Genomic DNA, 21,681 nt, shown 5'->3' with positions numbered 1-21,681 from the left:
ATGTTAAAGGTACTGCTGCCCACGGGCATCTACGAGAAACTAAAGGAAAAGGAATGGGAGGTGGGAGACACAAAGATTGCATGGACAGAAATAGAAGATGAAGAGAACAAACGGGTCCCAGGGGTAGGCCTTGGGGACAAAACTAAAGCATTACCAGGTTTAATAGTACAGGTTCTGCCAAGATTATTGGCAACTAGAAAAGAAGACTGGGATGCAATCTCAGCATGTAAACAGAAGCCCGACGAAGATACTAGTGACTTTTATTCAAGATTCGAGAAATGTTTTATTATTAATAGTGGTCTTAAACCAAGTAGCGAATCGTACCCGCATCTTTTTGTATCAAAGTTAGTTGAGAATTCCCTGTTAGCAGTCAAGAATCGTGTATACAAGGTGGAGAGTACATGGCAAGCAAATACGCCATCTCAGATGTTACAAATGTTACAATACCATCAGAATAGAATTAGAGAAGAACAGGATCAAGAACAGAAACGTATGAAAGACACAAAAATGAAAATGTTAGTAGCCCAGTCGGTCCATACCGACGGGAATAGAAAAGGTACGACCCAGACAGGTCACGCCGCAGCTCCCGTTAAAGGGACATGCAACTACTGCAAGCAGCCAGGTCACTACGTACATGAATGCCCCGTTCTGAAACATAACATAGCGACAGGTAAAACTAAAGAAACACCGCATCCGCCTAGACAAGACCATAACCAGCATCAGTCTTCACAGAATACACAGCCTATACATGCTTCCTCACCTCCAGCACAGACAGTAGCGGTATCACAGCCACAGCCCATTGCCGCGACCCAGCAAGTTTCACAACAGATGTACCAGTATGCACAGTTCGCTTACCCTGATTATCAACGATATACATGAAACAGCCTAGAGAGGGAATTTGGCTTGCCTCTTATTGAAATTCCTGTAGATCAAGAAGGTCCGTATGTACACAGTCAAGTATTGGGAAAAGACAGAAAGTTTTTAATTGACACAGGGGCAAGCCGCACCACAATAAGTCATATGAAGTCCCAGGGGCACCCCTCTCAGGCTCACAGAATGTTTCCCTTGGCTTTTCAGGACAGCCCATTGTAAATGAAGTATCAGAACCAGTCCCCCTGGCTGTGGGTCCATTATCACGTGTTACAGACTTGTTACTTACGAAATCATGTCCAGAAAATCTGTTAGGAATTAAAACATTGAAGGCTCTAGGAGCTATAATCTGCTGTTCCCCGGAGGGAGTTAGACTCTTTCTACGGGATTTCAAGGGTCATTATGTTTTGCGAGAATTCGATGTCAGATTGAAAAATGTACCAGATCACCTGTGGGCAAAAGGCCCAACTGATGTAGGTTGTATGCATATCACACCATACCGTGTTACACTCAAGACAGGAGTTGTACTACCACGAATCAGACAATACAAGTTACCACCCGATGCTGTAGTGGCTTTACTGGAAATCATTGAAGAGCTCATAGCACAAGGAGTGGTCGTAGAGACCGACTCCAATATCTGTAATTCACCCATTATTCCGATTCTTAAACGTACTGACCCCAATGCACCGCCAGTATATCGACTGGTGATTGATCTTCGAGAACTGAATAAATGTATTGTGCCACAGTACCCTGTGGTTCCCGATATCTCATCCTTATTGACTGCTATTGATTCAGAAGCAGCGTTCTTTACTGTAATTTACCTCAAGAACGCCTTCTTCAGCGTGCCTATTGATCCAGAGAGCCAATTTCTCTTCGGATTCAGTTTAAATGGACGCAGTTTCAAATTTTCACGCGCACCTCAAGGATTCACAGAAAGCCCCAGCATCTATAGCCAAGCACTGAAGAGACAACTTGATTGTATCACAATGCCAGTTAACACTGCTTTACTGCAATACGTCGATGATCTGCTGATCACCGCACGAAGTGAGCCCGAATGTGAACAAGCATCATTGACAGTTTTACATTTTCTGGCAGACAAGGGACACAAGGTGTCTCCATCGAAGCTACAATTCTGTGTTCAGCAAGTTGTGTACTTGGGTCACTTGCTGTCCAAAGTGGGGAGACAGCTCACTCCCGATCGCATTCAGTTAATTGCAAATATGCCACAACCCCAGACACAAAAAGAAGTGCGGGCCTTCATAGGCCTCACCTCGTACTGCAGACAATGGATTCCTCAGTATGCATTTCTAGCTAAACCACTCATTCAGTTAACAACGCAGGAGGCAGCAACCTCGACTGTCCTTCCTTGGACTCAGGAACATACACAAGCCTTTGAGGAATTAAAGAAAGCATTATGCCAAGCACCAGTTTTAGCGACACCATGTTACAGCAAACCGTTTACACTTTTTGTTACAGAACGTGATGGTACAGCGTTGTCTGTCCTCACCCAAGATCAAGCAGGTTCACATAAGCCTTGCGCTTATTTTTCAAGTACATTGGATTCAGTAGCCCAGGCACTCCCTGCGTGCTTAAAGTCAGTAGCAGCAACAGCACTAGCAATCAGACAGAGCGATTCAATTGTTTTAGGACATCAGTTAACCGTACAAGTTCCACATTCTGTTGAGGTTCTTTTAAACAGAACCCAGACTCAGCACTTGACTATAGCACGACTGACAGGTTACGAGTTAACGTTATTCCAACCACACATAGAGATCAGACGCTGCAGCATTCTGAACCCCGCAACACTGTTACCTACAATTATGACAGATCCTGCCCCGCATGATTGTATAGAAATCATTAATGCAGTAACAAAGCCACGGCGAGACTTAACAGATGTCCCACTGACAAATCCAGACCTGACACTTTATGTGGATGGTTCATGCATGAGAACAAGTACAGGAGAATTAGTGGCCGCGTATGCAGTGACCACTGAAACTGAAGTTAAAGAAACACATCGTATTGACACACTGTCTGCTCAAGCAGCAGAGCTCATCGCTCTGACCCGAGCTTGTATACTAGCCAAGAACAGAAATGTTAACATATACACTGATTCCCGTTATGCGTTCGGAGTCGTACACGACTTCGGAATGTTATGGCAAGAACGAGGTTTCCTGACCTCTCATGGTGCCAAGATACAACACGGTCCCCTCATTCAAGCGCTGTTAGAAGCAATAAATCTGCCCTCAGGCATATCCGTCATGAAGTGTAAAGCACATACTAAGGTTACAGATTCTGTTTCCCAGGGTAATGACCTGGCAGATCAGACAGCGAAACATACAGCATTGACTCACACTCAGACAACTGACATGACAAAGACAATAGGACCGACAAATTGTATGACAGTTAGGGATCCCGCGCTAGATGTTATCGATATTCAGACACATGCTACCCCAGATGAAATAAAGAAATGGATTGAACTAGGAGGGATCCAGACAGATCAAGGTTGGATGACGAAGGGAAAATCTACATGGTTTCTCCCTGACTCTATGGTTCAAGTCATAATCAATACAGCACATAGTCCAGCACATCTAGGGGAAAAAGCAATGTTAGACAGTTTACAGAATCTCTGGAGCAATAAACACTTACGAGCAGCAGCAAAACAGAAAGTGCGTACTTGCATGATCTGTTGTCAGTTCAATCCAGGTAAAAGCGTCCCTGTAAAGCAAGGTGGATTTCATCCTCCCGATCATCCTTTTGAAGTCCTCCAGATGGATTATATCCAGATGGACCGATGTCGAGGATTTAAATATGTCCTCGTAGTTGTTTGTGCACTGTCCCGTTGGACCGAAGCCTACCCAGTCCCAGATTATACTGCTCCGACCACTGCCAAGCAGCTGGTTCGTGAATTCTTCCCACGGTACGGCATGCCTCGTGTCGTGTACTCAGATAACGGTCAGCCATTCTCATCCGAATTGATGAAACAGGTTTCCTTGCTGCTAGGATATCAGTGGAAATTCCATTGTGTCCGACATCCCGAAGCCGCAGGCCTTGTAGAAAGGCATAATCAGACACTAAAGACACGTCTTGCTAAAATATGTCAAGAGAAGGGAGTCGACTGGATAGTCGCCCTGCCAGTGGCACTATTCTATATGAGAATGGTTGCCCATTCGAGATCAGGACTATCCCCGTACGAAGTGGTCTTTGGAAGACCACCGAATATGTGGGGGACGCCCATTCCTAAAAAAATTACCGATGTTGATTGCAATATGTTGACAGATTACCTTGCCTCCTTGATGTCTGCAATCATGTCGTTCACAGGTTGCCGCAGCCTTCCCTGACAACACTGATGTAAAGCCACACGATGTCCGTCCAGGTGATCTGATCCTCATAAGGAACTTCGACCGGAAAAGTCCGTTGGAGCCCCGCTGGAAATCGCCGAAGACCGTTCTACTTACTACGAGGACAGCGGTGAAGGTCGAGGGCAGGAAGGGGTGGGTCCACATGAGCCATGTTAAGCTGTGTAATGAACTGAAATCCGACCCAGGCTCATCCACCCCTTCCAAAGACTGTATCAAGCCCAGTGACTTTGAAGTTTCCAAACGAGAGAAAACTCCCCAAGAGGAGTACAAACTCAAGCTTCGATCTAGCAAGTCAGACAGTTTAATTGTTTAAGTCCTCCCCTAGGTGAATCGGTTAAATAGTATCTGACATGTATCCCCTAGATCGAAATAGAGAGAGAGAGAGAGAATTCAAGAAACGTACATACTGCAAATCATTGCGTAGTCACTGTATAGTGACATTATTAATCATGTTTTTTCTAAGTATTCTGATAATTGTTGCAAGCGTACTTCTCCCTATCTATTGCCCTATTTTCAAGAATGGACAATCTGCTTACAATGTTTCTGCTGAACACTCTTTTAGCGAGTTACCTCCACACGAACTCTCCTACAGACTTGCGCTGCGCAACAACACATTCATTAGTATGCTGCATCATTCCCATCAGACTAACAATGCTACAGACTGCTGGATATGTGGCCGACTCCCTCCCTACCAGAATTACAAGGGAGCTCTGCCCCTCTTTCCGTACCCATTCACTCACAATGGCTCCTGCGGGGCATGGTTTAAAATAATTAATTCCTTAGATCCTGATATTGCTGTTTTCGATGGGGGCTGGGTTTGGGGAAACTTGAACTTGGTCCTACTCGACGTCTGTTACCCTGATAAGGAGGGACTCCCCACTCGAATAGGAACTGATCTAGAAAATGAAGTATATGGATTAGGTAATTACACAATTAGCCTTATGATCCTTACTGTTGAATCCGAAGCTGCACCAGTCCTGCCCGCTATGCTAGTATTACCAGTCACTGGTGAATTATGTGTCAGAAAGAAAGGTTCAGTACACTTAGGTCATAGTAAATGCACTACTGTGGTCGAATTCAGTGATCATGGTAAATCGTCCTTCAAAGCTATCAGTCACTCTTATTTTGTTTGTGGTCATACCGCATACATACGCCTGCCTCCAGATTGGGATGGTACTTGTTATATTGCATTCCTTCTGCCACCTGTTTTTCTAGCCCCTCCTGATTACCACAGAAACACAAATCTAGCAAAGAATAGACTCCGAAGAGATCTCCCGCTTGTCGACTATACAGAAACGGCATGGGAACAATACACCGATTTTAATAAAGGATTCTTTTTCTTTTTAGGCCCCGTCCAAAACAGTAAATTAATACGTAGATTAACTAGAACACTTGAAGCTGTAGTACATGAAACTGCCTCCGCCTTAGGTAACCTAACAGAGGAGCAATCTGCCATGCGGGTTGTTGTTCTTCAGAATCGTCTTGTTATTGACGTCATCTTGGCAGATAGAGGTGGAGCCTGTAAGGTCATCGGGTCAAGTTGCTGTGTTTTCATTCCACAAAACGCGCCATCTGTATATCAAGCTATTACCCGTCTGCATAAAATTGCAAATCAGATACATCAGAATCCAGGCACCTGGACTTGGTCCGGTTGGTTCTGGACAACGTTAACAGCTTGGGGATGGAAGATCCTATCCTTCCTAGGTTTTGGCCTTGTCATAGTATTCAGCTGCTGCCTGTGCCTACAGTGTGGGCCAGCGATATGTGGACTGTGTGCCACATCGTGCATTGAACATTCCAGTTTTCTCTCAAATAGACAACGGAAGAGAGACGAACAAATTATGTTACAAGAACAAACTGATCAATTTATGATGATTGATATATCATGAAGGGTCCGTAGGGAACAAGGAGGGAATGAGGAAATATAAATTTTGGTCAAGTTGTGTTCCCTAGCGTGTACCCCACCGTCTCCATGTACGAGTTAAAGTGCATGTAACTTCCCTCCTGTACCAGCTATGAAGACGCAAATACATTTGCGTCCAACGTCAACATGTCTTCTTTCAGACCCACCCTGAATGGGTTGGATAGCCCGTTCCTAAGTATACTATGCCAACGTCTTTTTGTAGTGTATTCTACATGTTTTTAGCTCTGGCAAAGTAGGCCCAGAATATCTGCCATCGAGCCTTTTTCTCCCTCCTGACTCCGGGAGCCTCAGACCAGGCTGCCCAGGCTGCCCCCGTACACGTGAACTCTGCCTTACTTCTAGCGCGGCCCAGCGCGTTCAGCTCAGCCTGCTGCCTGCCAAGATTGACTATAACCTTCGAGTTATCTGTTCTGCTCCTCGAAAATACATTCCTGCCTGCTAGCTTCAGTAAACACCCCCCTCAGCTACAGGGCCAAAGGGCCGACCTGTCTCCGTGCAAGTAATTCATAGCTTCTGTTGCCATGCTCCCATGGAAGGCCCATGCCCACGCTTCTCATGCAGACACTCAGGCGCTTATGCACGCACTCACAGTCAGTATAGAATAGCTTCTGCCCCAGAGACCTTTCTGCCCAGATAGCTCAGTTCCTAAACACCAGATATCAGATATGATAGAAGCACAAGTTGATCTGACATGCCAGACTTCTGTCTCTTTTCGTCAGTGCAAATGTCAAGCCCCCTGCACCCTCCAGTTTCACGTCCGTCACACGTCATGCAGCTGCGCGCGCATCCAAGCTTCCGATTTCTGCTGACATTGCAACATTTCTGCTTAGTGCCACCCCTTTTGTGACACCTATCTGTGACGTCTCCAGCTCACGCCTAGTCCACGCCTTCTGATTATGTACTAGTAACACGTGGCTACTGTTATCTTGTCTTCTCTCAGCTGTTACGCCTACTGTACTGTTTTCCATGACATGAATTAAGTATATAAGCTATGTACTGTCAATAAAATGTAGCGCGCTCTCTATCCCTTCTTCCACCCCTGTGGTGGGAAGAATATGATATTCTGGTCTAGACCATTCCTTTTTAAGGAATAAAACCCCTAAGAACTCTAACACCACGGACTCTGTTTTCTTTCTTTCTGATTGAGTTATTATTGATTAAGTACTTACCTGCATAGAAATTACGACGGTAAATTATATATTTACATCATTTTGGCGCCCGAACAGGGACCCCTCCCCCACCTCACGCGCCGGTTGGTGCGTTGTAAGCTCTGTCCCCTGCCATCAGTTAGAAGGAAACTACGCGTACCGGCAGGATTTCCTGTATCTCCCTCTGGCCCACGGAGGTGACGAAGATTACGATCAGTACCCAGACGAGGCGGTGAGGAGTGCGGAGGATCCCGACCAGAGCCCAGCCGAAAGAAGCAAGGTCCGAGGTGTCAAGAGGCCCACCAGTTTTCCGAAGTTTTCCGAGGTTTTCCGAAGTTTTTCCGAAGTTTTCCGAAGTGTTGAGTCCAGTCGAGTTTTCCGAGGCCTTCTGCTTCCGTGCTTCCCGGTGAGTACCATTGCTGGGACGTATCTAGACGGGTTTGGGTACACAAGTCCGGTCTGCACTGTTTCTAGACAGTGTATCTGTACTGTTTAGCAGTACATCCGTTCTGCACCGCTTTAGCAGTGTATCTGTGCTGTTTAGCAGTACATCCGATATAGGGGGTAGTCATATATGTTTTCTAAATGTCTTTTCATGTGATTAATGTCGTGGTATGAGTGTGACTGTTTCCTAATGTGCATTTATGTTTTCTTGTATAACTAGCTGTATTCAGTATCAAGTAGCAAGGATCGAGCATTCAGTACCAAGTAAACAAGATGCCGTTTTTTAACAAGTTAAAGCAGATAGGAACTAGGAAAGGGATACTAGAGGAAGAAATTCCTATCCCCCCTAGGGACACCCCAGGTAACTTTATGTACCACAAGCATGGCATAGATGCCATATTATACCTCGATTTATGGGCTGACTATACCAAACATCTAGACGAAAGACACAGATGGCCCGTTACCGGAACATGGGATGCCTTTTCATTTCATTTCATCCCACATCAAAATTATGGCAGAAGTTCATTCTACAGTATTATAAGTGCACTTCAGTGAGTGTGCCATGTTTTGCCAGAGTGCCCTGCCGACCAAACCCTAAGTCTTTCCCAGAATGGTTAGTCCTGTTTTCAAAGGTACATCAGGTCACACAGTTTGAGGACTGGGCAATTTTTGTATCCCCAGACACCCCCAACTTACATCAACACACTGGAGGAAGTTGGATTTAATGCACTGAGTGCACTGAAGGTGCATGAAAGAAAAAGTCTTTCTACGTCTAATCAGGTTTCTACTACGAGACTTTAGTAAAGGTGCACCTAGCACCTATTAGGTCTGCAGGTGACATGGACATGAACAGAATTTCCATTGACCTTGGTTTGATCCATTCCTATTGTAGGCACTAGGCCCAGCCATATAAGTGGGGCACAGTGTTTAATTGGAAAGAGTGGGATAACAATGGATGGTAGGAATATTGCGATTCCTGCGGATTCCAGACGTTTCCATCACAGAAATGAAAGGACTATGTATGATTGTAGGTAAAGTTTGAAGTTTGTACGGCATTGGGGGCAATCAAATGTTGTGGGATTCACAAAAGGCACAGCATCCAGGAATCTCCTGCGTGACTTGTTTCCATAAATGTCCGTGACTTGTTTCCATAGGCGTCCGAGCACGGACTCAAATATTGCGGCTGCCACTATCGCTGAACTCTTTACATAGCACTATATGACCTTTTGTGTTATGGTCTCATAGTCCACCCGCACAAGTGAGCTGCCATTTCTTTGAGAGACTTGCAGGATGGCTGGGTGGTAGGAAATATGTGACCCCACACAGATTTCAAATCTTTCCTTCACAGAAATTAGAGTAATATATGTCTTTTTGGGCACAGGTTGAGGCTTGCAAGGGCTTCCGAATAAAAGCACAACGCTAGAAGCACAAAAGTCTCACCACCCTGGACACTCTGGGGTGTCTAGTTTGCAGAAATGTCTGGTTTATATAGGTTTTACTGGGTGTTGGCTGAGCTAGAGCCCAAAATCTACACCTAACCTCATTGTAAAAAGAAAAGTACGGATTCTGCTGGGTAATATTTGATGCCTCATGGTTGTGTGCTTAGTCTGTTGTTTGTAGTTGCTAGGCCCAGCCACACAAGTGGCACAACAGAATAGTAGAGCATTTGTTATTATCATTAGGATTTATTTGTATTAGTGCACTTCCAAATGTGAGCCAGTGTGTGAGAAAGAAGATGTTTCAAAAAATGCCCTGTGAATCTCATGCTAGTATGGGTACCCACAAAACAAAATCTGAGATGTAAAAATAACCACTGTTATTTAACTCAGCATCTGGTGTACATTTCAATAATATATAGGCTTCCTTCATGCCCATTTTGCTCTCATTATATTTTACCATATGTACTGCTCTACACTCAATACACAATGAAAAGCTATTGTAAGCAGCAGCGTAGTTGTTAGCTCTGGGTACCTTGGGTTCTTGGAGAACCTACAAACCCTATATATCCGAGCGACCAGAAGTGTCTAGCACATGTACTGGTGTATTGCTTTTGTAAATCAGGTACTATGACAAGAAATTACAGATACTAATGTTGTCACAAATGGCTTTTTTTCCTACCCATTTTTTTTTTTCAACAGTTACTTTCTGTGGGAAAACCCTGTGGATGCACACAAATGACCCATGGCTGGATTTTAGAATTGTGTCTTCTTTTCAGAAATGTATAGCTTTACGGCTTCACCCATGTATGTCACACTCATTTCCAACACAAACTGAAAGCAGGTTGAAAGCGGTAACATTTGGAAAAAGGAGTTACCACTAGAAGAATGCCAAAACTGTGGAAAAAAATATGGTTTTTGATACAACTCTGCATTTGCATAAAGCTGGGAAGATGGTGATTTTAGCACAGCAAACCTTTCGTTGATGCCATTTTTAGGGGAAAAAACTACACTTTTTGTGGATCACTCTTTTCCAATTTTTCACCCAAAAACTCTACATTTAGCTATATTTTGGCTATTTTCTCAGTCCCCTCCAGGTGAATCCACAAACCCCTTTCGGATCTCTGTAATTTTGAGAAAAAAAGATCCAAATTTGGCATGGACAAATCATTTGGGAAAAATGTTATAAAGGTCTAAGTGCAAAGTACCCCAAATAGCAACAACAAATACTACTGGGGGTAAAAAATCCTAAGCAGCTAAGGGGTTAATTGAGATCTAGCCGGTCCAAAAAAATATGTGTTGGCAATGTGATGTAGAAGACTTATTTAACATACGGAAACAGGAGATGTCTTTAAATAGTGCAACTTCTGGCAAACAAGGATGTACTTACTGTTAATGTCTGCTTTCTTGAAGACCTGGAAGGCGTCTGGGTGGCTGAGAAAGATACCCATATTTTTCAAGCTGTTTTCAAAGTCGCGCAGGGACATCTTATCCTCACGATTGCTTCTAAATGCTTCAAAGGCTGCACGGAAAGCTGCAGGAAGCACAAAACATTATCAGTGTAGTTACCTTTGCAACAGTCAGAGAAGGAACTGAGAATTATGGACGACAGGAGTATTTTTCATTAGATGAACAAAGACAGTTCGAAATACTTGACGCACTAGGTGCTTTTCAGATTCTCAACTTTAGAATATTCTAGAACTATTCAGGGGGACAGTTTCAAAGATCATAACTGATAGTGAGAAAATATTGTAAATCTCAGAACTGGAAAAGCATACCCATGCTTGACAACTGCTGCTACAGGAATGTAACTTTCAGTCTCAAGCATGTTATCCTTCAAATCTTCCCCTGGTTAGAAAATCTACATGTTACCATAAAGAATCCGATAAGATTTTGGAAAAAATCTAGGGAATACAAATTTGTGAATATGCATAGGATAACCATGCTGGTGAACTGATGTTGCTATTATGCAGTTTAAAGGTACTCAGTACGAAGACTTTGAAGCGTTAGGTAATTGACTTGATAAGATACACACAGTCGGAAACAAAGGGCCTGATGTAGTTTGGTGGACTGGTTACTCTGTCACAAACATGACGGATATCCCATCCACCTTATTACAAGTGCATTATATCTAATGGTAGTATAGGTGTTACGGTTGTCAAACTATTCAGTTTTACATGCTTGAAACAAAAAAGAATTTGGTTATGCTCTTTCCAGTAGATACTCTAACTCCAGGTTCCTCACCTTGTGAATATTTCCAGGCACCAGCCTGCATCCGGAAACTCAAAAAGCAGTGCCCCTGCGTGCCGCTAAGTGGCACTGCATGACCTTGTGTTGATTCTGTTCCACTTCTGATGTGAAGCGTGGGGGTGTACATAAGTGCCACCCATGCACGGACATCACATTTCTTCACAAGCTTGTCTGCGCCAAGATGCAGGGCTCATAAAAAAATTGGGAGAAACAGTGTGCAAATTCCTAAGCAGGGACCTTCTTAGTTGGAAAGGAAACGATCCCACAGAACAGAGACGTGGGAAGGCAGGAATTAAAGCGTTACAGAGGGAAAGTAACGTGTTCTTCTGATGGATAGTTGTAACCGCAGATACCTCAACTTGTGAATAAATACCAAAGCAGTATCTCCAAAGGAGGCGGGTGTAATGATGTTAGTTTCATGAACGACAGGAGACTTGAGTAAGTTAACTTTAGTTTATTCCCCGGAGCACCGGGACCACGTCTCAACTCTGTGCGGTTGGCGCCAGGATAAAATGGCTGCCTCAACTTCCGCTACACCCCTTCCGGTTCTGGTCACATTGAACGCTAGACCGGTACCACATATCTCCCCCCTTTATTCACAATATAATATTTCAATGCAAACTAGGGACAGTCTTACTTGTAGTCCATTTCAAAGTCTTTGAATCTCTCCGGAGTTCTTATGGTTCTTCCAGCTCTCGTCTTTACAGCTCCTTCTCTTCTCCCTTCCCTCTGTTCCTCCTGCTCCGGTTCACCTGTGTCTGTTCCTTCCACGGTGCTTCCCGCCTTTTCCTTCATCGATCTAAACTTGCTCCTGTCCTTTGTGCAACTGGTTCCTCTGACTTCCTCGTCCTGCCTAATTACTCTCTCTTCCACTTGCTGCGTACCTTCTTCTACCTGTTCCGTGCTCCGTCCATCACATTCTTCTTTGCCTCCTTCGACATCCTCAATCTCCTCGTCAGTTTCCGCTTCCCGCTCCAATCTCTTGCTGCACTTGGCCATCCTGTCTTGCGGCCACACCTTTCCATCACTGAGTAGTGCCGATCTGGTATACGGTTCTAACACTTGGAGGGGCGGCGTGAATTTACTCTCTCCTTTCCTCTTCAGGGTCGCCACTTTCACCCTGACCCAATCTCCCTTCTCTAACTCCACTCCTTGTACACCTCTTTTAATGTTGAAGTGTTCGGTGTAGACCTTCTGTGCTCTTTCTAGATTTCTCCTGACCACCACTGGTGACCACTTACTTTGCACGACCATCTTCCTCCATACTGTATTGTCTTTAGTAAATGGTTCTCTCCCTCTCAGTACTTTGAAGGGGCTCTACCCCGTGCTCCCTGGCATGATGCGGTACGCCCACAACATTTTGGGCACTTCCTTCTCCCAGTCCAATCCGTCATTTATGGCTGCCTGTATGGTGCCCATAATCACCCTGTTGAATCGTTCTACTTGCCCGTTGCCGGCTGGGTGATAAACGGGTGTGTGCTTGACAACCATCTTCCTCCATACTGTATTGTCTTTAGTAAATGGTTCTCTCCCTCTCAGTACTTTGAAGGGGCTGTACCCCGTGCTCCCTGGCGTGATGCGGTACGCCCACAACATTTTGGGCACTTCCTTCTCCCAGTCCAATCAGTCATTTATGGCTGCCTGTATGGTGCCCATAATCACCCTGTTGAATCGTTCTACTTGCCCGTTGCCGGCTGGGTGATAAACGGGTGTGTGCTTGACTTCGATCCCGTTTCTAGCTACAAAGGCATCCCATTTTCCTGACGTGAATTGCGGCCCATTGTCACTTATGATGGTTTTGGGAATTCCCTCTTTGATGAACACTTCCCTCAAGAAGGCTATCACGGTGTCTGTGTCCACTGCCTCCTTTATGACCACTTCTGGCCACTTGGAGTACTTGTCGATTAATACTATGGCATACTTTTGAATGCCCTTGGCGTTCAGTATTGGTCCCATAATGTCCACTGATACCATCTCAGATGGTCCTTCGGGCACCGGAAACATTCCCAGTGGCGGCCTCATCAGGGTTTGGGACTTATCCGCCTTGGCACATGACTCACATTGTCGCACAAATCGTTCTACTTGTGTGTCAATTGCTGGCCACCAGTAGGCTTGACGAGCCAACGCTTTAGTCTTGGTGATTCCTTGGTGTCCCTCATGTAACAAAGTCATCAAGTGTTCTATGATCCCTTGAGGTGGGACCACCTTGTCACCTCTCAGCAAAAACAGGGGATTTTCCCCTAGAGACAATTCGTCCCTCACTTCCCAATACCTTCTTAATGTCTCCTTCAAGTGTCTTTTCTCGGGCCACCCGTGGACCACGTACCCTTTTATTGCTTGCAGGTCTTCGTCCGACTTATATGCCTCTTCCCATTCCTGAGCTCCAGTCACCTTCTCCATGTCTTCTACTGTTGCCACCACGTAGTTGTCCCACTGGGAGGATTCTTGCTTGTCTGCGTCTTCCTTAGCTGCTGCTCGGCTTAGGAAGTCAGCTACCTTGTTCTGGGGACCCGGTATGTGTTCCACATCATACACGAAATCCAGCAAGCGTAGCGTCATTTTGGCTATTCTGGGCGTGGTGTGAGCATGTCCGTTGGATGTCAAAACCTTCACCAGGGGTTTATGGTCCGTTTTGACTAGAAACCTTGCACCCCACAGGTACTGCCTAAACTTTTCCATGGCCCACACTACCGCCAGCATCTCTTTTTCAATGACGCTGAATTTTTCCTCGTTGGGTGCCAGGGATCTCGAGGCGAAGCTGATCGTCGACATTTGCCCTAGGGCTGACTGCTGCGTGAGCACTGCCCCTAGGCCTCGTTCACTCGCATCCGTGGTGAGGATTGATTCAGCATCCGGGTCAAATCCGGTTAGTGGAATTGTTTCGCTCATTTCTTTTTTCAATTTGACAAACTCCTTCTGCTCCTCATTGGTCCATCTGAAACCATTCCTTTCTTTGAGCAGTTGGCATAAACAGTGTGTCTTCATGGCAAAGTGGGGTATGAATTTACTATATAACTCGGCCATTCCCAGGAATGACCTGACGTCTTCCTTTTTTTCTGGGGCTGGCGCGTCTAATATCGCTTGCATGTTGGATTTCTTGGGTTCAATGCCATGTCCACTAACTTCATGGCCAAGGTATGTAACCGATGGTACCCCGAGTTTACACTTGGACCACTCTGCCGTCAATCCATTTTCTTGTAATGTTCGCAGTACGTTGTGCAGCTTTTCATTATGCTCTTGTTTGGACTTGCCCATGACCAGGATGTCGTCCTGGAAAAACTGAACACCTTCCACCTTGCGAAGGAGTCTGTGCATCAACTTTTGGAATACTGCGGCCGCTGATGTCAGCCCGAATGGCATCCTGATAAATTTGTAGCACCCGAAGGGTGTGATGAATGACATGAGGTGGCTGCACGACGGATGAAGTTTTATTTGGTGGTAGGCAGACGATAAGTCCACCGTCGAGAACCATTTTACGCCCTTGGTTTTTGCCAACATTTCACTTATGCGAGGAAGGGGAAACTTGTCGATCAGGATGTTTTTGTTTAGTTCCCTGAGGTCAACGCACAGCCTAACCTTCCCGTTTGGCTTTTGGGCTACCACCAACGGCGAAAGCCATTCAGCACTCTCGATGGCCTGTATCACTTTGCATTTCTCCAGTCTGTCCAGTTCTGCCTGCACTGCCTCCCTGCTGCGGAAGAGGATGTTCCTCACTTTGTGAATGACCGGTTTGACTCCCTCCTTTAGCTTGATCAGATGTGTGTACTTGGTTAGTTCTCCTATTCGCCCATCAAACACTTTCGGGTATCCTCTGCGCCAGGCCTCTATCTCTTCCCTGTCCTCCACGTCCATCAACATGATCTTTTCTACGCCTTCAGGGTTCAGCAGTATTCCCAGTGCTCCTTGATCTTTCCAGCTGAGCACCGACGGTCCTTTCTCCGCTACATACAGCTTGCACTCTGCCTTGCGTCCTCTGAACTCAAATAGTAGTGGGCAAAACCCTAACATCGGTATTTTCTGTCCCGTATAAGTGACCGGCCGTAGGTCCATAGGACGTAGCTATTCCTTAATAATCAGTTCAAACTTCTCCTTCCACACCTGCCTTTGTACAATGGTGATGGGGGCTCCTGAGTTGGCAATGATCTCGATGGGCACTCCTCCAATATGCATGTCGAGCCGTGGTTTGTCCGATTCTGCACACCCTACGTCCAAGATCTGAGCATCAATGTAGAGGACTTCCTCTATTTCCTCCTCCCCAGTTAGGGTTTCTTCGTCTTCCTGGGTCTCCTGCTCTATGTACTTGACTGTGGCCCCTTTCGATCTCCTGCGGCACACTTTTTCATAATGTCCGAATATGTGGCAGTACGCACATTTCGCCCTGAACACTGGGCACACCTTGTCGTTGCCCAGGAGGGACGAGCTTCCGCATCTGTAGCAGCATGGCCGACCTCCTCTTCCTGTCTTGTTGGCCGTGCTCCCTGGATGAGTGTTCTGTCTGTGTTCTTGTCCTTTCTGTGGTTCTCTCTGCTTGGCCTTCTCATTCTTGTTCTGCGTCACAATCCTGCAGACCGTTTGCGTCGCCCCGTGTCCTTCCGAGCAGCTTGGGCGCAACGCTTAGACATTTCCGCCTTCTTCACCAGGGCCCAAACCTCTTTCAGGAGGGCATCTCCATTCACCCACAGTTTTTCTTGCACATGCGTGCTGGGCGTGTGCATTATGATCTGGTCCCTTATCAGATTGTCATGTAGCGCGCCGAACTTACATGTTAGCGCCAATTTCTGCAACGACGCTACGTACTCATCGATTGTCTCTCCGCCCTCTTGTTTCCTCTTGAAAAAGTTGTGTCTGTCTATGGCTACGCACACTACCGGTCTGTAATGCGCGTCGATGTCTTCAAGTGCGTGGCTGAGCACGTCGGTGTCTGCCGCGTCTCTTGCTTTCTTGACAATGGTGTCATATACCCTGAGACCTTCCGGGCCTAAGTTATGTAGCAAGATCTTCCTCCTTCTGGGGCCTGCATACTCTGCTTCATTCTCTTCTTCCAACGCGTCCAGGTAATTGAGAAAATATCGTTTCCAGTCTTCCCACGGCATCGTGGGTTCCCCCTTTTTGGGAGGAACGGTACTAGCTGGGTTAAGGAGGAGGATTGTGTCGCCATTTTGCCGTTCCCTCTGGGTCCTGCGTGCGTCGGGACTGGCCTGCTCGGCGGACTGCCCGGAGCTTGTCTCTCGCCGCGTCTTCCTCACTGTGCTCGCCGCTGGCTGAGCCGCCTCCCGTCGCACAGTCTGTGTGCAGTGGCGTTTGAAGGTCGTATCCGACCGCTCCGTCCACAGTGTTCGTGCCTTCCTCCTTTTCTCTCAGAGCCGCCAGCTTGGTGCGCGGGTTTTCTCTCTACTGCGGAGTGGGGCTCGTCGTGCCCTGGGTGGTGAGTCGCTTATGTGGCGTTCTCGCTCTGCCGCCTTTCTCGCTGCGGTGGTGCTGCTCTGGCTGGAAACGCGGTTCAGCTTACTTGTGAGTACGCCACGTTGATTCTCGTGAGGGCCTGATCGCTTCTTCTTGGCCTCTCCCTCGTCCTCTGCCGCGCTCCGGGTTGTCGTTTTTCTTCCCGCTGTCTTCGCCGCTCATGCACCATGGGCTCTCTTGTCAGATCCCTTGCCTCGTCGCCATTGTAATGATGTTAGTTTCATGAACGACAGGAGACTTGAGTAAGTTAACTTTAGTTTATTCCCCGGAGCGCCGGGACCACGTCTCAACTCTGTGCGGTTGGCGCCAGGATAAAATGGCCGCCTCAACTTCCGCTACACCCCTTCCGGTTCCGGTCACATTGAACGCTAGACCGATACCACAGCGGGTCTGTGGAATGGCTTAGAGTAAAACGTTCTGCAGCACCGAACATTCAAAATGCCTATCCCAGCGGACTTGACTGTCAATGCAAGAGTGAATCTTGAATGTGTGCACTGATGCCACTTAGAAGCCTGGCAGATATCAAGGACAGACACTCCATGTGCCAATGCAGTGGTAGCAGCCTTGGCTCTGGCGGAATAAGCCTTCAGATGTTCTAGAGGCTGCTTCCTAGCCAATACATTGCAGAACGTAATAGAGAGGACCATCCACTATGAGATGGCCCACTTCTGTGCTGCCTTGCCCCACAGAAACACACAAAGAGCTTATAGTCCACCCCATTTTCGTTGGTGCTACTGACAGCACTCTCTTGGGTCCAAGCAATCAAGGCAGGTCTCTCTTCACCTGTTGAGGGACGAGGTGGAGAAAAGAAGATCAAAAGAGTGATGTATTTTGCAATTTAAAAAAGGAATCACCACCTTTGGCAGGAATGCAGCTCTAGTCCATGACACCAGTTAGTCCAGAAAAAAGGTGGCATAACAAGGCTGGACGAAAAGACCTGGAGCTTACTCACATGGGATGCTGATGTTATTGTAATAAGTAAGACATTTTGTAAGGTGAGGACGCAACTGTGCATTGGTTCATAGTAGCAGCTGCTACAGCGCATCAGTTGTGAGGTGGGCGTGGAAGGGGTGGGCGGGTTAAAAAAGAAAAACAGAGAAAATAAAAAATAAAAAATAAATAAACTAACCTTGCCAGAGGATGTCTCTCCACAGTTCTTCTTCCAAGATGGCAGGAACTGGAAGCACCCATGCTTCCAGGGTCCTCTAGTCAATCATGAGGCTGCAGATAGCAGCGTCATGATTGGTCTGAGCGCACTGGATCGGCGCTCAGATTGAGACTGGGGGCCTGGGCATGTTCCTCACGAGGCTGTGCATTGCAGACTCGTGCGGAATGGTGAACAACCTTTACAACAAAACTTTTACAATGCACTACCATTACAACGCGGTCATTACAAGGCAAACCATTACAACGCATTGCGCTGGGGGCGCTCTAGGATAGGGCATAAGTTTCATTTTCTATCCAACACCTTCCCTAGTGTCCACGGGGACTGGAGTTGGAATAGAAAATTAAACTTTTCACTATCCAGCACCTCTAAGCGCTATGCGTTGTAAAGGTTTGCGATGTAAAAACCGCATTGTAAAGGCATGCGTGGTAAAAGCATGCGTTGTAACGTCATACATCCATGCGGAACATGCAGAGTGCGCACTACTATTTGGGCGGCCCAAGACGGGCAGCCAAGCAGTTATGAGCACTTCAGGAGTGCCTACCACTCCTCCCCTACTCTTTGGGCAATGCAGCTAGGGAAAAATAAAATGATAATACCCAGGCATTATCGATTTATTTTTCTTGTAGGGTGCAATTCTCCACCTTAGCAGAGGAGTCGCCACTGTTGGTTCAAAACGGGTACAGATAAGGAGGTGTGAACCAAATTAGTAAAAGCTGGTACACTCAGCTCCTGAAGATGAGTAGAGACCACCTCCATCACCTTTGTGAACACCCAAGGTGCACTGGTGAGTCAGAAAGCAAGGACAGCAAATTGAAAGTGCTTGTGGACAACCCTGAACCACAGGTGTCTGTGGGCCTGCAGAAAAGGCATGTGAAAATAGGCATCATGCTGGTCCAACGCCTTTATCTGGTCACTGGGATCCAGGGCTGAAAGAAGGTGGGCTAGTGTGAGCATCTTGAATGTGTCCTTTCAGAGTAAGGTGATGTTAGGGTAAAGATCCAAAATATGATTTCTTCGGCACATGGAAGCAGCGGTAATGGTTATGGCTTGGAGCCTCTCTAAGGCTCTTTTGGACAGATGGTCCTCTGAAAGCTCCTCTGATGTAGGTGGCAGGTGCAGTGGGCAGCCCTGTTGAACAATGTCAGGGACCCATCTGTTACATATGATGCTCTGCCAGACCTGAAGTAAGAGACATACCTTGCCTTCTGTTAGATTGCTGTTTGTCACTATAGGCGCACTAAAGAGGTTTTGAAGATGCTGCTGGAGGGGCTGGGTTGTACACTGCCCAGGAGATGGCCTGGTCTGTTGGGCCCATGGCCTCGACTTTAAAAGTTCTAGGAAACTTGATGCCTAGCCACTGGCATATCCCTGAAAAGGGTAAAATTGCCTGGAGGTTGTTGCTGAAATGGTGCTGAAAGGCCCAAAGAGCATGGCATGGCTCGGTTCTCTGTAAAATGTTCTAGGGCAAGTCTGTCTTCTCGTGTCACGAGTGGGGGTGCTGCTATCAATGGTACATTACCAAAATCATAGGGATAGCAAATAAGCCACGCAGGAGATAGTGGTAAGAGGGTGGAATTTAGCCAGGTGGGCAATTCGGAGCACACTGTTGCAAACATATTACTAAAGCATGTTGTGGTTATGCAAAGTCATATTCAGAAAGCACATTTTCGATTTAAGTGGCCACAAAATTAACACTGCCATTTACTTTTACTCATAAAACTATGTAATGCACAAACAATAATATTTACCATTTGCACATCACCAAGTAGTGTCTTGATTTGTTTTGATCTTATTAAAGAACAAGCTACTTACCTTCGGAAACACATTATCTGGTAGAGACTCTATCCAGCTGCAAATTCCTTACCTTTGAATTTCCCAGGCATCAGGCTGGATCTGGAAACTTTTGCTGAGCGATACCGCGGTTGACTCAGTTTGGCTCCTTATAACGTCGGCGTCAGTATTGGTTATGATGTTGTGGTGCCTATATAGGTGCAACCCTGGTGCGCGGACATTTTTTCGCCACCAGAAGCACAGATCCACAAAGTAACTGACGTAGTCGTGTACCAAACTAGGGCCCTGAAAGGGGAGTAACCCTAGCCCTACAATATAAATCCGCAAAGCAGGGCGGCTTGAGTGGGGCTGTAAGGAATCTGCAGCTAGATAGCGCCTCTACCAGATAATGTGGTACCTAAGCTAAGTAACTTGTTCATCTGATAGAGACTTCTAGCTTCAGATTCCTTACCTTTGAATTAGATACCCAAGCCATACCATCCCGGCGGTTGGTGCTGACTAAAAGCTTAAACTAAAAAGTCCTGTAGGACCGAGCGGGCAAATTGCTTATCTCTACGGACTTGACCATCCAGGCAATAATGTTTTGCAAACGTGTGCAATAAAGCCCACGTTGCCGCCTGACAGATGTCTTGAATTGGGACAACCTGAGCCAAGGCCGTATTCACAGTCTTTACCCTGGTGGAATGGGCCCTTAATCCCACAAGGGGCTGCTTCTTAGCCAGGGCAAAGCAGATCTTGATGCAGAGAACGACCCAGCGAGAGATGGTCCTTTTCTGCACTGCCCTTCCTTTCTTTGCTCCCACGTACCCCACAAAGAGTTGATCATCCACCCAGAACTCTTTTGTGCAGTCAAGGTAGAACAACAATGCTCTTTTTGTGTATAGCCGGTGGAAAGAAACGATCCTCTTCCTTAGAAGGATGTGAGGGAGCACATGGACTGACCCAGAGGAAAAGGGGCCACAACCTTTGGTAAAAAGCATCCTCGGGTGCGAAGCACCAACTTGTCCAGAAAGGACATAAGATAAGGAGGTGAGCAAGATAACGCCTGTAGTTCACTCACCCTCCGGGCTGATGTAATCGCCACCAAGAAGGCTGTTTTGATAGGCAACAGCCGGCGGGGACAGTTGTGCAAAGGCTCAAAGGGATGCACATCAGATAGGTGAGGTCCAAATTAAAGTTCCACTGTGGCATAACAAAGGGTGTAGGTGGAAACAGATGAGCCATCCCTTTTAGAAATCTATGCACAATGGGAGATTTGAAGAGAGAGTGCTGGCATGGCAGCTGCAAAAACGCAGACAGAGCAGAAAGGTAACCCTTGAGAGTTCCCAAGGCAGAGACCTGCTGGGCAAGGGTCAAAATAAACAGGGGGGCAGTAGAAGGAGAAGCAGAAAGAGGGTCAATAGACCTTTCTGTACAGTATAAAACTAATATCTGCCAATGATAGGCGTATACCGTCTTAGTGGAAGGTTGCCTGGCCACCAGAATAACATTACATACTTTGGGGGGGGGAAGGTCAAAAGCCATCAACTGCTGCGGCTCAATCTCCACGCATGGAGGCACATAGTTGACAGGTTCCGGTGGAGAACGCTACCCTGCTGCTGCAACAGAAGATCTTCCCGAAGGGGTAGCCTGATCGGAGGATCGATGCTCATTTTCAGAAGCTCTGGATACCAGACTCTCCTCGCCCAGTCCAGAGCCACAAGAATGACTTGGGTCCAGTCACTCCTGGTCTTCTTCAGAACCCTGGGCAGGAGTGGTATGGGCAAAAAGGTATACAGCAGGCCTGAGCTCCAACTGTGTGATAAACGTGGCCGAGCAATAGCCGCCT

The 21,681-nt window shown here is 46.6% G+C and overlaps 1 protein-coding gene across 1 annotated transcript in view; it reads right to left on the bottom strand.

Moving 5' to 3' along the window:
- Window positions 1–21,681, bottom strand: part of LOC147716989 (uncharacterized) — a 555,946-nt gene that overhangs the window by 281,760 nt on the left and 252,505 nt on the right. The window contains exon 10 of the mRNA XM_086919831.1: window positions 10,572–10,715. Within this exon, the coding sequence (XP_086775957.1) occupies window positions 10,572–10,715 (144 nt within the window). The remainder of the gene's footprint in view (window positions 1–10,571; window positions 10,716–21,681) is intronic.

Source organism: Lissotriton vulgaris, chromosome 5 (assembly GCF_964263255.1).
Source record: "Lissotriton vulgaris chromosome 5, aLisVul1.2, whole genome shotgun sequence".
Taxonomy (NCBI): Eukaryota; Metazoa; Chordata; class Amphibia; order Caudata; family Salamandridae; genus Lissotriton; species Lissotriton vulgaris.
The sequence above is the reverse complement of the archived record's forward strand: the minus strand, read 5'-3'. Positions and strand labels throughout refer to the sequence as shown.